The 15216-nt window shown below is 41.5% G+C and overlaps 1 protein-coding gene across 1 annotated transcript; it reads right to left on the bottom strand.

Annotated features, from left to right (window-relative positions):
- Positions 1-1906: 1906 nt before the first annotated feature.
- On the bottom strand, positions 1907-9729 carry TECTB (tectorin beta). The gene is made up of 10 exons (XM_052677401.1): positions 9654-9729; positions 7713-7945; positions 7164-7306; positions 7004-7076; positions 5893-5996; positions 5734-5817; positions 5418-5580; positions 3780-3849; positions 2592-2624; positions 1907-2140 (listed from the first exon to the last, which is right to left on the bottom strand). The coding sequence occupies exons 1-10, from the start codon at positions 9727-9729 to the stop codon at positions 2067-2069; spliced, it is 1053 nt and encodes a 350-aa protein (XP_052533361.1). The 3' UTR covers positions 1907-2066.
- Between the last annotated feature and the right edge of the window lie 5487 nt (positions 9730-15216).

Below are 15216 nucleotides of genomic sequence, written 5' to 3' on the forward strand. Positions count from 1 at the left end.
GCACACTGCAATCATGCAAGGTTTGTTCCAATGAAAAAGTTATTGCATAATCAGGAAGAAAATTAATCATCCTCTCAAGGGTGCTCAGCTCAAGGGTTTCTGCACAATATAGCCACGACTGGAGGAGGAGAGTGGCTGCTGCAAAGGGCAAGCAAAAGAAACAAGCTTTGGAGAAGTCATGCTGTTAATCTTGTGTGGAGAGTGAGAATTTGAAGAGATGAAGCTGCTGGGTAGAAGGTTTTGAAATTTGGGGTGTTATTGGGAAGAGGGAAAAGAGAGCAAATGGAGGAGAAGCAGCTGCGGGGTCTCTGATGAAAATATTGAATGATTCACAAGATGTACAATAGCTCTGCTCTGCCTAGTGGCACATTTGTGCCACCAAGACTTGCCTCACAGTAACAATTCTTTGAACCGTCGTTTGAATCGGACAATACTGTCAAGAGAGTGCCCTCTGTTGTACGTAATGACTAAATGCACTCCTTCAGAGCTGACCGTTTGGGCTGGCAGGATGGATGCTGTCTGCTAGAATCTCAACCTCAACCAGCTTTGTTCTCCATTTTTATGAATACATCTGTATTTTATAAATATATTGAAATTACACCAAGAGGAGCAAATAGAGAACCAGCTATGTATTATCTTTGTAATTATTTCAAAAAGCACAATGAGCTGAAGAAACTTAATATAATTATGTGGGAACTTTCATATTTAGAGTGGTGGTTTCTGTGTAATAAAATGATGCTCACAGAGGGCTGTTCCTCTTTTCAAAAACAGTTCAATCTGTTATGGAACGTGGATTTTAGAATACCAAAGAAAACAAAAGAGCAGCTAATGTAGGGACATAGGGATGCTGCTTGAAGATGTTTGTGATCCTTTTGGTTCCCACTTCTGAGGAGGCTATTTTGCAGAAATCCAACATCTCTTTACAGCCTGAAGCCAGTGAGGGGTTGAGGTAGCATCACTGTGTTCACCATGCTTCAAGTTAGAAAGTGCCTTCAGAATTGGAGAGGAGAGAAAATTATTTCTATATGGCAGCTTGGAAAGGGCGTAACTGTAGTAACAGCTGTAGTAATTCTTCTTGCTGTCACCATTAGGATACCAAAAGTTTCATGGAAAATGCCTAGGAATATTTCTTACCTGACATGTTCAGATGTTTTGCTGAGTATTGTTTTAGCAGTTACAGAAAGTAAGATACCTACCATTACTTGCTGGAAAGTTGTTTCATGCCCTGATATGTCCTGCTCTTCAGTAATCATTGTTTCCCTTTCTATTGATTTCTCCTCAGATACAGGAACTAGCACCTGGACCTTGCTGTGTCTGACACCATCTGTCTCCAAGGATGCATCCTAAAGCTCACTACCTTGTTTTCCAGCCTCAGACATGCTTACTTCACATCCATACAATGGATGTTCAGAGCTAAGCCTGTCCAGTCACAAGGCTGCCTGGTTCTAAGAGCATCATACCTACTGCAGCATGTGCTGAGCTCTACTTCACCCATCCAATCGATGGTGAGAAACAGGAAAGAAACATCAGGTAATTCCTAGGACTTCTGAACTATTGCTTCATAGAAGGCACTATTTTCTGCCATTGTTGACTAACTACTAGGTTGGTTTTTTAGCACTGAGGGGCTCTACAGATCAAGGTGAAGTGTTCATGGCCTTGGCAGACCAGGCCTGAAGGGCAGTCTGATACAACACTGAGGATGATAAGGTATGGGGATGCTGAAGGGAAATTTGGCAGTGAAAAATGTAGAGTTTGAATATCCTTATGTTCTGTGTAGAAACAAATACTATTGGCATCACAGCTCTGTAAGAGGAGGCATCAGTAAAATACATAGCTGTTTTATTTTCCCTAGTTTAAAATGTTTGCATGGATCTGGGAGGGACACAGCTGCTTTGGGGCTCTCCAATACTAGAGACACAAGGCTCGTGGAATGGTTTATTGATCTGGTGAAACAGTGCACAAGGATTGTTGGTGACTTTAATTTTTCTCCTGTAAAATAAACATCTTTAGTAAAGAAGTCCCGGTCCAGGATTGGGAACTGTTAAGAAACGCAGCTAAGCTGAGTTTTATAATAAAATGGCACAAAAGCCAATCGCGAAGAACAGGTGGAAGATAACATCTGCAAAAGAAAAAAAAAAGACTAAATGTGAGTACTCACCATCAGCTGCCTTTCATGTTTTCTTCCCACCCTTACCAAAATACTACATGCCTTTATGTGGCTCTGTCACTGTACCAGGTTTTGGCAAACAAGCTTTGAAAAGGCTTTCAGACAAGTTCCAAATAGAATTGCTTTCCAAGCATCTCTGTTAACCCAGCAAAGCATGTTTGTTCCTTTTTGGGAAGAATGCGTGGAAAGAAGAGAAATTACTGTTCAGTATCGAAAGTTACTGATACAATTTCATTGTCTAGGTTGAAGGAAGTGCCTACAGGAGGAAAGCAAAGAGAGGTAAGATTTGATCTTCAAATGTTTCCTTCTGTCAAAATTATAAAATTTACCAAATCTTTCTTTGAGCTATGGAGTTTACTTTGACAGAGCCACTCAGGATGCATATTTGGGATTGATATAATCATTGTTTTATTTTGCTGCTTACCTGAGAGCACGTAAAATCTGGATAAACCTTTGTCTGTAAAGTAAAATAAGAGAAAAAGATAACGTTTGAATGGCATGTTTTAAATAGGGCAAAGTGCACTAACGTGCTCTATGAAAGCAGATAATTTGGCCACACTTGGAAATTCTGGGTATTTTTTCCTCTTGGTTTTACTCTCTGAAGTTGTAAAAGAATCCTCTCAGTTCTTTAATTTTATAAAATTAGTGGTGTTTGAAGTGGTGCAACCTTCTGGTTGTCAATAATGTCGCTCCATATGTATCTGTAAGTTATGTTGGCTAATAGGATGGTGTGGATGTGATTGTGAAACCAGTATGAAAGGCTTTAGTGAAAGCATGATTAAGCCGTAGCTTGTTCCAAGGACTTGTATCCAAAACTGCGGGATCTGCAGAACCAAACTAGCTCAGGGAGAAATTCCTGCTGCCAGGGGGCAGCAGCTGGAAGAAAATTATTTTGCTTTGTAGTGGGAAGGATTGATGGCTGTTCACATTAGGAGTGACAGGCACGTAGGGTTGACCTGCTGGATTTCTGGTTACTGTGAAGAACCCACTGTAAGTGCAAAGAAAGCCTCAGTGCTGCTTTCCTGTTGCTCCTGAGCCTGGCTTCTCTCCCACTCACATGCATCCCATCAGAGATTGTCTGGGCTGTTGCTGAGGTCAAATTTGGGTGATCAGGATTTACATTGCTAACTTCCTGTGGAAATGGTTTGGTCACTTATCATTAATGCCAGATGGGTGCATCTACTCACTTTGAAAATGAAGAGAGTTTCACTGAGTGTAGGGGAGCTGCTGAATAACGGCCTGAACCTCTGCTTGATCACCTGAGGCGAGCAAGGAGTCAGTCATGGGAGCACAGGTGAATTGCCTTCACCTGTGCTGCCGGAAGGGATGGAGCCTGGTTCCACCTCTCCTAGACCTATTTAAGAGCTGACTCTTAAAGGATCTCTTCTGGAAATCCCTCCTCTGGAGTTTTGCAGCGAGCCCAGGACGTGGGTAAGCATTCTATCTATTTCTTATTTTGTTATTGTAACCCATTTAACCAAACTGTCTGGTTTATTTCATAATTATAACATCTCTATATTATTTATACAACTGAGCCAATCTGTCACAACCCCCAGCATAGAGGTTCGCTGCTTCCCAAAGGGAGCACCACCCCAGGAACCCGGCCACTTACTGCGCACAGAGATCTCCGCCACTAAAACACCTCCGGTTTGTTCCATGCGCTGCTTTCGTTTGTCGCATGTCTAAGGGATCAAAGAGAAAGCCATGTATACCCCACAAAATTAATATACCTATGTGCACATCCAAATCCAATTCTCACGTGTTCGATCAAGTAAATGAAGTCTGTATCAATTTTGCCTGGTGTTTTCTAGGGACCATTTTTTATTTTTCTGTAGTCACTGGGGTTTTTTGGTGCTCAAGGAGAGCTTTTGCTGTGTATTGGATGAGGATTTTGGTGTGTATAGTGGCTGCCAGTGGGCTGCTCTTCCCATGCAGTTTCAAACAAGCCTCCTGTCAAGGAGAGGAAAGGGGTAGCTGAGCTCCATCTATTTAACCTATGACCTCTGTGAAGACTTCTGTTGTTGTTTATTGTAATTGTAATTATTCTTCATTGAATATGAAGAGGAAGTACCAAATCCCTTCCATTCAGATCATCATCTATCCAGATCTAACATCTCTTGTTACAGCTGACAAGGTCTTTATCGGAGTACTGTGTGATGTTTTCTTTTCACCCTGATATGCGACTGGATAAGAAGTTTAAAAAAGCCTTTAAAAACAAAGAACAAAATCTAATCCTGTATTTTTTTTTCTTTCGCCTTTGAAACTTGAGATTTCTAATAATGTATTTTTATCAGACCTGTGGCTTCTGCACAAGCCAGTGCCCCCCATTTAGTGCTGGTACTGGGTAATAGGCCGCTATCTTATAGTGGCACCAATAGTGAGGAGGGGTTTAGAAAGAAGAATTGTTATGAACAACTGAACAATTATGAACAACTATGTTTTCTCTTCTTCAGCAAAAAAATCTTTGTTGCTGATACAGTTGTCTGTGGGCCAAGGAGTATTTGGGGCTTTCATTTCAGATGAAATAAAATTCAACTTCACTTTATGGCAATGACATAATCAGGGGCTAAGAGAAGGAATAATGAAGCCCTGACTTCCTGAAGGAGGTAGAAAAGTCTTTAAAGAAAGATAGCTTAGTAACCCTTGCATCAGTTGGTGTGATTGGTACATGATCCTAATGCAAAATAGCATGCCTGCATAGCATCTTCCCTCTCATTCTCACCTAAGGCTGCAGAAACCTGCTCTATGATCCCAGTGTTCCTGCTCCAATGACCGCTTATGTATTTCCTGCAGAGGAAGACAGCTCCAATAATAGTAACTTGCTGTGGGGTAGCAGAGATGAACTTTCTCTAGGAAGAAGATCTGGGAGGTTTTATTTGAGCAGAGGCAAGCTCTGAACTAGGTTGCCCTCAGCACTGAAATATATGGTGCACTGGCAAGTGTTCTACTTTCTCATATTTTTTTAGGCTTTTGTTTAGCTATAGCTGTCTGCCAAACAGGAGCAGTAGTCTGCAATGTTGACAAAAACTGAGGTCTTAAAATGACTGCATTATTTCTCAATACCTCCAAACAAATTGCTCAATGCTGCACGCAGTGCCCATGGCATGATAGGGATCAGGGTGCACAGCCCACCACTCGGGTTAATGCATAGTGATGTCTCTATCTAATGCCTGCTCTTCACCTGGCGTGCCCCCGGATCACCCTCTGTCTGAAATTAGCTCTGTGTGTTTCTCTTGGAGGGAAGCCTTACCACTGGGCAGGAGAACTTCTCGCTGTCGCACACGTGCGTCTCGCAGTGCAGCCAGACCTTGGACAGCTTGGGGATGTTTTGGAAGCGGAAAGCATTAAACTGAAACGTCGCACGGTTTGTTTTCCCATTCTCGTGGACGATAATGGAGAAGTCCGAGGCACACCTGTATTGTATGTGGAGAAATGTCAGATCTTGACTTGTGAATTTTGTCCTCAGGTCACGGTCTGGTGAAGGCATTTCCCCAGCTTTGGGCCACTTCCTACTTTTGTGTGCTTGGGAAACAGTAGGGCAGCTCCCCAGGCCCACCAGCACCTACCCCTTGGTGATCAGAGGCCAGTGCACCTGGTAGAAGTACTCTGAGGAGGGTGTTGCCCAGCAGTTGTTGAGAACAACTTTGAACCTGGGGAGGCAAAAGCATCCAATCAGCGCACAGCATCCCAATTACCAATTTATTGTCATCCCTTTCTTCACATACCTGTCACTTAAGCCCTTAGCTTCCACTCCAGCAAATATGTCAGAACCAATTTCTGATGTTTCAACGACAAAAGGGGCTTCTTTTATACTTGAAAACTTGGCATTCTTTGGGGGGGGGAGGGGGGGGGGAAAAGAGAGAGAAAAAAGCATCATACATTACAAATATGCATATGCAAAACATATGCAAAGATGCAAACATTACATATGCAAAACAGAGGCATATGGCAACTTCAGACAGGTCTAGAGAGGTGGGCTCCAGAAGCCTGGGTACTTACCACCTGTGAGCTCCAAAATCTGTGTTTAGTAGTAGGACTATTGCAATTTTGGTGATGTCTGGCTTGTAATAGCAGTAAGTGGCAGAATTTGCTGCTGATTGGGATGTGCAGAATGAGAGCATGTGTGGGAAGTGGGCCTGAGACTGCTGCCCTTGTGAACTGCTGTGGGGCACTGAAGATGAGTGTATGGAGTGGGAATGGGGCTGGTCACATCGAGGGTGCATAAATGAAGTAGCTGTGCTTTTTCTGTCTGCTTTGGTGCTTTAGAGTGTGCTTTGATGGGAAAAGATCAGGAGCAGCATGAAGTAGCTGTGGGGAGGAGAGGAATGCTTCAAAAGATCAGTCTGATATCCAGGGACAGAAGCTGGAAGCAAAATTCCAGCAGGATCTCTGGGGAACATGAAATGTCTGCCAGATGAGAGGACAAGGAAGCAGGCTGCAAGGGACGTGCAGAGCTTTTCTAGTCTTACAGAGACAATGTCATAGTGGCTGTGTCTCTGTAGGTGCGTGCTACTGCTCTTTGAGTGAGGCTACCAACAAGTTTCGCTTTTTTCTTTATAAAACTTGTCAGCATGTTAGAAATGTACCAGTCAGCAGAAAAAAGCTGCCACATATGGAGGAATTGGACGAACAGTTGGCATGTGTCTTCTCTGTTCGGTTTAAGTCACATTCCTGTTAATCACTGGAAACAAGGACCTGTACAAACCACGCTGTAATGATCTGCTGTGGGCTGGTAATGTGCTCCGTGACATGCAGAAGTCAGGAGCAGCAGCCCTTTTTTCTTGCTGAAGTTTGTGGTAAGTGAAGGCAAAAAGCTGAGTGACAAAGAACACTTACGGAGTAGAAGTTGAGGGATAACTGACTTTCAAATGAGCCAGAGCTCCCATTCTTCACATGGACGGTGGCCACCCTAGGGATGTAAAAACCACATGGCTCTGTATGAGTGAAACGTGGGGTTTAAAAAAGGAGTGAGCCTCATTGCCAGACCAAGGCTTACCTTTGGTCAAAGGCAGCCTGGTTCACCAAGTAGTTGGCATTGTATGTGCAGGTGAATGAGTAATTCACAGGCTGGCTCTTCACGATCACTGTGGAGTCATTGGAAACGATGGAGTTGTAGAAGTGATAAACAGGGTTCTTAAACTGTAGGTGGGAAAACAGAAACATGTATGCAACAGTGACCATTTGAGGCACCAGGTGACCTGGCGTGTTGAAATATGAGGATTCAACCTTGTGACAAAACAGCATTCCTAAAGAAACATGGTTTTGTAGCTTTTCATACTCTGTGTATGTATACAAGTGGGTGACAGGCACACAGGCTAATAGCACTAAACCTGTGTGCATTTTGCCAGTAGATGCAGAGCGTGACTATTTAATTCCTTCTTCTTCTATATCTACAAAGAGATAGTAGATTTTACCCAAATTGCCCTCTCTTCATCAGTATTTAAAGCCCACTGGAACCAAAAGGACTCTTTCAAGTGAATCCAGCCAATTCCTGAACCCTGCTCAGGCTGAGCTTTGGTCAGAAACATTGGTCTAAAAGTCTTACCTCTGACTGCGTCCCACAGTATGATTTATTTTTAGGTGACAGGTCTGGAATTGTGAACTGGTAATATCCTGAATCATGGACCCCATTGTAACAAATGCCTCCAAGTGCCAGCTGATTGACCTCCCATCCATAAGGACACTCTGGAATTTTTGTAATGATGGTTCTAGGATAGCAGTATACCAGAATTACATCTGAAAGGAAAACAGTATGCCTAGAGTGACATTCGGGAGTGCCTTTCTTTCAAAAAAGACAAGTCTGCACATCTGCTTTCCACGGGGATTTAAATCCTGTGGGTTGGAACATCTGCTGGAAGGTCTCCTAATGTTAGCAGCAGGGGAATGGGAACAGTGTGTGCTATGCAGAACTGACCTCAGGGTTGTTAAATTCAGTCCTCCCTGAATGAGTTTTGTCCTTGCTTTCTAATCAACACAGAACTTCATGCATGTTTTTTAGCTTTCTGGAGCAGCTGATTAAGGAACAAAGACACTGAGGTGAAGAACTGCTGCACTGAAATGTCATGTTGGGTTACAGAGCTGCAGAGCTGGCTGCTGTTGGTGGAATGACACTGGCACTGTAAAGATAATATCAGCAAAGTTGTTTGTTAGGCTGCAATAGATTTGCATTTTTTTGTAGCAGTGCTTGATCTAGAGGGGCACACAAGTTTTACAATTTCCATGTTAGAAGGTAAGAACTGAGAAGCTTAGCCCCGTTAACAAACTGCAGTGCTATTAGCTATCACTGTTTCCTTGAGTGGTTACTGCTATAGCAATAACAAATATTGAACTTTGTAACTGAGACTAATTGCTTTGTCATGTCAGAAGATTTGAGCCTTTTTCGAAGAGAATCAGGCAGTGTGAATTTGAGGATGTGATGTGAATTCAAAAGGAAATACTGACTAAACACTAGTGAACTGAAAATTGGGAAAGAAGGCCAATTACTGCCTTAAAAAACACTCTGTCCAGAACTGCTTGTCTATTTTAAAACTTCCAACACTCTCATCTTTATGATAAAAGCCTGACTCTTCAGCCTTCCTGTGCTTGCAGGAGTTTGGGGAATACACAGGAGTTGGGGAATTTATGTGTGGAAAATCATGTAGGGACCTTGCTAGGTTACTTCTTTCAAATCAACAAATGCAGACTTGTTCTGCCTGTGTTGGTGGTCAGAGATGGTGACTTCACAACTGTGGAAGCTCCTTAGCTCTGAGAAACTCCTTGTGCAAGAGAGGGCACTGAAATTGGTAGAGAGAGGGCCAAATACTTAAAATATACCATGAAGTTACTGGCAGCAGCATACGCTGGTCTATTATTATATACAAAAATGCCACACATTCAGTGCAAAGACTCTCTATTGAGGCATATTCCAACACTTTCTTAAAGTATGTTTCTTAATTTTAGTTAATTCTACATTGAAATTTTGTCTGGCATGAGATCATTTGAGCATCTAGGCAGAAATCAGAGTGTAATTAGAGCCTCGGCTTCAATGATGATCATTATGTTTTTAAATATAGCAGTGGTGTTCAGAAGCTCAGCCCAGCTCGCTCACTCAGCACCAGTCATCAGACTGCAGTCAGGAGGGCTAAAACCCAGCTCAGGCAGCAGAGGTCAGCAGCACTAACTGTGGCTATTTTGGCCAATTTCTAATTGCTGCTCTTTCATTTGCCATCTTACATCTGAATTCTATTCATGCTTAACTTTATTGCACTGTGGTTATTGCAGAGTTAAGCATCCTAACTCTATAGGGAGGTAGAACCTTAGTAGTGCATGCTTTACTATGCTAGCTAGAAATAAATTGATAAAAGAAATATGAGGGTTAACTCTCCAGAACCTACAGTTTAACTCTAAAGGGAAAAAAAAAAAGAAAAAACAATCAGCTTTAAATGGAAAACAACACTTTGGCAGATAAAATACAAGAGCAGAGCTTGGGAGACTTGAGTAATTCTACCTGCTTTGTTTGGAGTGCAGGGCCCCGCAAAAGCTTGAGCCAAGATGACCATCAGATAAATAGTAACAGCCACCATTTCTTGCAATGACCTGAGGACACAGGGGAAAAAAGATGAATTTGTCTTCTCAACTGGAAGACATGAAACTGTTAAACTTACTACTATTTAAACTTGTCAGTCTTGCAGAGAGAAATAAATAAGATTGCTGATATTGTCAGCCAATTTCATTGCATCAAAAAGACATGAATTTCCAAGACACTGTTATCGATGGATCACTACTAGATAGTTCTACTATTTCAGTTTAGAGCTGATTTAAAGTTACTCTAGGATATTTTTGTTCTTTCAAAGAATCTAAACCTGAAATGTTAGTATAACTAAAGGAAACTGAAACAATGAGAGCTGAAAAAAGAGACAATAAAAATTACTAGAAGAAATACTATGCAACTAACATACATACTGTGTTGAATAATGTAATGCAAAAATTATTCTGTGTTGATGTCTATCCTGATGTATATAATCTTAACTTCTTGTTAACTTTTTTAACTGTTACAATTTCTGTTCTGAAAACTGTAAATTTAGCAGTAATTATCCTGTGTGGCTGTTGTTTCCATCTCCACTGCAGGCCTCAGCCCTGCCAGCTGGTTCCTGAGAGCAGAAACATGCTTCAGCACGGAGCACCCCACAGGTGCACTGCTGTGCTCCTATTTTTGCCCTTAGAGACACTCTCCAGCATCTGCCCTCATATCTGCATTACTGAGCACAGTGTCAGAATTAAGCAGTATAATTTAGGTAAAGAAGAAAGTCCTGCCCATTAAGTATTCCCACAAAAAGAAATCAATTTCAGCATTTTCACTCATCCTCTTTCTAAATACATTTATAAAAAGCACACGCACGACATTTCAGAGGCAACCCCTTCTAATTATAATCCTATGCATTCTGCTGTAAATGAAGTACAATACCTACAAGAGAGGAGGGGATTAAGTATTTCAGATTTTCATTGCGGTCTTATTCCAGTAGCTGCTTTGCCGGCTCTTCCCAAGATGTCCTCTTTCAAATGAACCCAGCTGGTGTTATCTCCGCTTTATATAAGCAATCTTGTAAAAGGAGCCCATCTCTGGTTAAATCTCAGCCTGCCAGTATTGTCCTTGTGGGAGGGAAAAAAAAAGTTATAGAAAAGCAATTCCCTTCCCTTAGATGGGACTGTGTTGCTGCTATGTGAGTTCTTTAGTCTGTGGTGTTTGTTTTTAGCAGATCTTGGAAATAACAGAAACCTGCTGAAGGTGTATGACTGACATAATTTCTCTCTTTTCCAAGTTTCTTATGAAAATGTAGAATTTCTGCAGTGACAAAATCACAGCTGCCTTAGAGAACTCAGTGAAAAGATCTTTATAGGAATTAGATGTTTGTCTTAAAGTGAGTTATTGAAAAGGTCAATGTTTTGTGCCATGAGGATGGACAGAAGTAATTTCAGCATCATATGCCACCGTTGGAATTATCTCATGCTTATTTTTCCTAAATGCTCACAGATGAGTCTAGGTGAGATTTTTCTTATTTCCATTGTACTATAGTTACACCACACCATGGTAAGTGTATTTAGGACTGTAAAATATACACTAAATATCACATTATGTAAGTGTATATTTATCACACTTCTATATTAAACATCACATTATTTTACAGCGTAAAATTCACCGCTGTACAGAGCATTCAAAGGAGTTTGCCTTCACTATGACACATGCTGTGTGTTTGCCACATGACAGTCATAGTAGATTTTCATGTGACCCGTAGCATCCTGTTTGTGGTGACAGACCTAGGAAAAGGACTTGAGTGTGATGCTGCTGTTTTGCAGAACTAAAGAAAAATGACAAGTCGTAAAAATGACAAGTGATGGGTCCAGTCCTGTGGCTCCTCTGAGCTGAGTTTAGTGGCCCCTTCTGTGAAGTTTTCCATTTGGGAAGAGTTTAATTCTGCTTCATTTCTGGCAGAATTTAATGTGAGTCTTCTTCCAAGTGGCTTTTGGGTTAGGGGGGTCATGCAGTAGAAAGGTTTTTGCAGGAAGGAGTGGAACAGAAGAGCACAGCAGCTCTGATCTTAAACTGAAATATTGAACTATGCGGGTTCAGTTCTGTGGGTGCTCCATATAGAGAAGAACCAGTGAGATGTGTGGGCCCACCTCCACGAGAGCATTCGCTGCCCTAAATCCAGACCATGAGGAGTCTTAGCTAATGCTACAGACCTTGCAACAAGGCTATAGATACAGTGCACTTTGTAAGGGATGCTAATTCTTGCCCAGCAATGATGGTGTGAAGGTGAATCTACAAAGATGTGAAAATATTAATACATAATTGGAGTGACTTCTAATTCTGGCAAACTTATTCAAAGCCCTAAAGAAAGCTTAAAAAGCCAGTAAAAGTCTGTGTTTTGTTTCAGATAATGAACTTGAACATGGATCTGAAGCATCAGAAGGATTGCATCTTGTTAAATAGGCTGCTCCCTCTGTACTTGTGGGTCAGGTTCCACAAGCCATCACATACCGGTTTAATGAGATTACTTAAAGAGGTACAAACAGATAAACACTCTTGGTTAGAGTTTGTTTTTATTTTAATTGAATTAAAGAATAATCCACTGAACAAGAACAGAAGCTCATAAATTGTTTGATTTGCTGTAGCTAGGGATTATCCTTATTAGGAATTCTAAAATAAGGAAAATTTAACTCAATGTATCTCTTTTATAGTCTTACCCCCAATCTTTCTGCAGGCACCGAAGCCCAAATTCAATTTCTAACTCCCAGCTATGGCTGAATATAGACAGTGTAAGTGTTCATTTATTTTTTTTGTGTGTGTGTGCGTGTACCTGTGCATTTTGATTAAAACTAGGACCTGGGAGCTGGTAAGGTATTTTGAACCACTCTGCTAGCAAGCCTTCACAGACCAGGAACAAGGCAAAGATTTACTTGCAACTCTGTACATGAAAAAGGCCTCATGTGCAAACTGATTCTTCAAGCTTAGGAGATCAGCTTCAGCCTTGGGGTTGGATTGGATTTTGTGGGTCTTGCAGGACTAATTTGGAGCATGAAATATTTGGCTAAACTTGATGATGATTAGTGTAAATATTTTGCTAAAAACGATGCAACTTCACCACAATACTAATAGCTGAAATACAGATTGTCTTTGTTATTCTATTATTTTAATCAAATGATGCAATTAAATAATCACTGATGTAATGCTACAGGTTTCAGTGGAATTATTTCAAGCTAGATCTAATCTTGTAACTTTTGAAAGAAAACAAATCTCTCATTATCTTCTCACAGAAAAGCAATCTCCGTGTACATAATACTCCTTTTAGGTGAAAGGTAGAAAACAGACTAAAATCTATGAAACGAATTTGGCAAAAGTGCCATCTGGTCTACAGCAATTTACATTTGCATGAGAAAAAAGCACAAAATGTACCTAAACTGAACAGCATTGGATACCTGCTCTGATCAAAGGTGACGGCTTGGGGGAGGGTTAGGTTTCTCTCAGTAATTGAATCACAGAGAAAGGAAAGCCATTAAATTTGCAAAGGAGGCCATTGAGGTTTGTTGCATTTCCCTGACTCTTTCCAAGCCCATTGAATAATCTCAGCAATCTAAGTATCTCTAAAGATTTTTGTCAAAGAGCAAATGAAGGCCTTATTGTGAATTTTGCCTACAAGGGCAGCTTGTCTCTTTAGTTTTGTTCCTCTGGTTGTGATTGAAAGCTGTGCGAATATCTACTGTCTGGTTCTTACATGGAGAAATTGAGGTTTTGCTCTTAGAATCTGCAAACTTATTGTGACATTCAGTTTTTATTGTTTTGGAAAAGACAGTGAACTTGAAGAACTTAGTTTTATGGAAGGACTTCATAGGGTAATGAGAAGCAGTGGAGGTGTTTCACTGACTCTAGGAGTGAAACCTGATGACTAGAAGTTGCCATGTGCTGTAAAAGTGCCATAGTGTTTCCAATCATGCACCAAAACCTGGCATTCTTAGTTGCATCTGATATAAGGGGTGCCTTTACAATACAAGTGTGGAGATGTGCTCACTGGGTCCAGAAGCACAGGGGATGTATTTGTACTGTGCTTGATATGACTTAAAGGGTTCTGTTATGGAATCACGCAATTGAGTTGCTACAGTCAAACCTGTTCTGGATCCTAAGTCTAGAGTGGGCTGTGCTTTGCAGACTTGTTGCCTTGACTTGTAAGTACCTTATGGATTTCAGCATTGTTTTCCATTTTATAGAATAAATACCTGCCCAGTAGTTAGTCAGCTGTGGCATGTGGCTGGTCACTCATTTTAGCACATGATGTTTCAGCCTTAATGAGCAGATGATAGAACTGTGCTCACACATAACAGAGCACCTGGCACCCATCTGTACCCCATACCCATACATCCTCAGGTAGCTCACATTCTTCAATAACTGCTCAAAATCAAAGCAGAAGCAGATGAAGTCAGAGGAAAACATAATTGTGGGGGAAAGAGACATAAAAAATCAGAAATACAGTTTTGGAGCATTGGAAGTGATGGCTTCCTGCTCTAAATTGCCTTGTGTATCACCTGTATAACTACGCAATGCTGATTCATAACTTCTGAACTATCATCTGCAGCCATATGCTAAGCGAGCAGCACTGCTGCTGGGACGTGCAGCACCTGGGGTGTGGCTGAGCATACACTCAGCTGAGGAACCATTCCCTTCACATTTCTGATGTCCAGTGGGTTCCTACTGATGTTCACAGCAGGAAATCTTACAGCTTGTAGAGCTGCGGTTGATGAAATAATCGTGTATATTTGAATGCTTGTTGCTGATTAGTTTTGCCAGCAAATTCAAAGTAATATTCTTCAGAAGCTTGTCCATCCAGGTTTTCTCTTGAATTCTCTACTGTTGGAAAAAATCATTGATTTCCAGCTGAGTATTCTTCACTCCAAAACACTTCAGGTAAGTGTTTTGTTTTACCTATTTCCTTATGGGCTGTCCCAGAGCCAACTATTTGCTTAGGTTAAAGGCTTTGGGCTTGATTTAATGAGGGCATGAGACATGCAAAGCAGGTCATGTGTGACTGCTACTGATGACTTACACTGGTCACGTGAGACCACAGCCACCCTTGGACTGCTTGCTTCTTCTGGAGATGCCTAAACTTGCAAGATGCTCGATTCCCTTGCTTTAACCAGGCATGCAGTGCATTCATTGGAGCCGTAAGGAGGCCAAAATTTCTGCAACTGTGCCACAGGACCTGTAGAGACTCGTGATCTTTCGGAGCAGACCTGGAGGATACTCAAGGGCATTTCCAAAGGGGCTGAATGTTGTGTGAGGGCATCCGGATTGAGAGCTAGGCATGTTGCTCTGCTTGGCTTCATGTTTATTTTTTGTCTGCCTTGGAAGCTGAAGGACCCTGCGTGCTCTCCTGTATGCGTGCCTGATCCTGCTCTAGTTGGCACGGTGCTCTCAGCATTTTGATTGAGTGGCCAAAGCTAACTCCTATGTGGAAGTCAGGGTATTTCAGGAAAAAAACAGCGTTAAACTCGATGAGCTGCAAGTGCAAGGACTCTAA

This window comes from Tympanuchus pallidicinctus, unplaced genomic scaffold, assembly GCF_026119805.1.
Source record: "Tympanuchus pallidicinctus isolate F22 unplaced genomic scaffold, pur_lepc_1.0 scaffold16, whole genome shotgun sequence".
Classification (NCBI taxonomy): domain Eukaryota; kingdom Metazoa; phylum Chordata; class Aves; order Galliformes; family Phasianidae; genus Tympanuchus; species Tympanuchus pallidicinctus.

Coding starts and splice junctions, on each gene's coding strand:
- TECTB (XM_052677401.1), bottom strand. CDS start 9,729: ATGGTGGCTGTTACTATTTATCTGATGGTCATCTTGGCTCAAGCTTTT. Junction 7,077..7,163: donor CAGGCTGCCTTTGACCAAAG/GTAAGCCTTGGT, acceptor TTACATCCCTAG/GGTGGCCACCGTCCATGTGA. Junction 5,581..5,733: donor TGGCCTCTGATCACCAAGGG/GTAGGTGCTGGT, acceptor CATACAATACAG/GTGTGCCTCGGACTTCTCCA.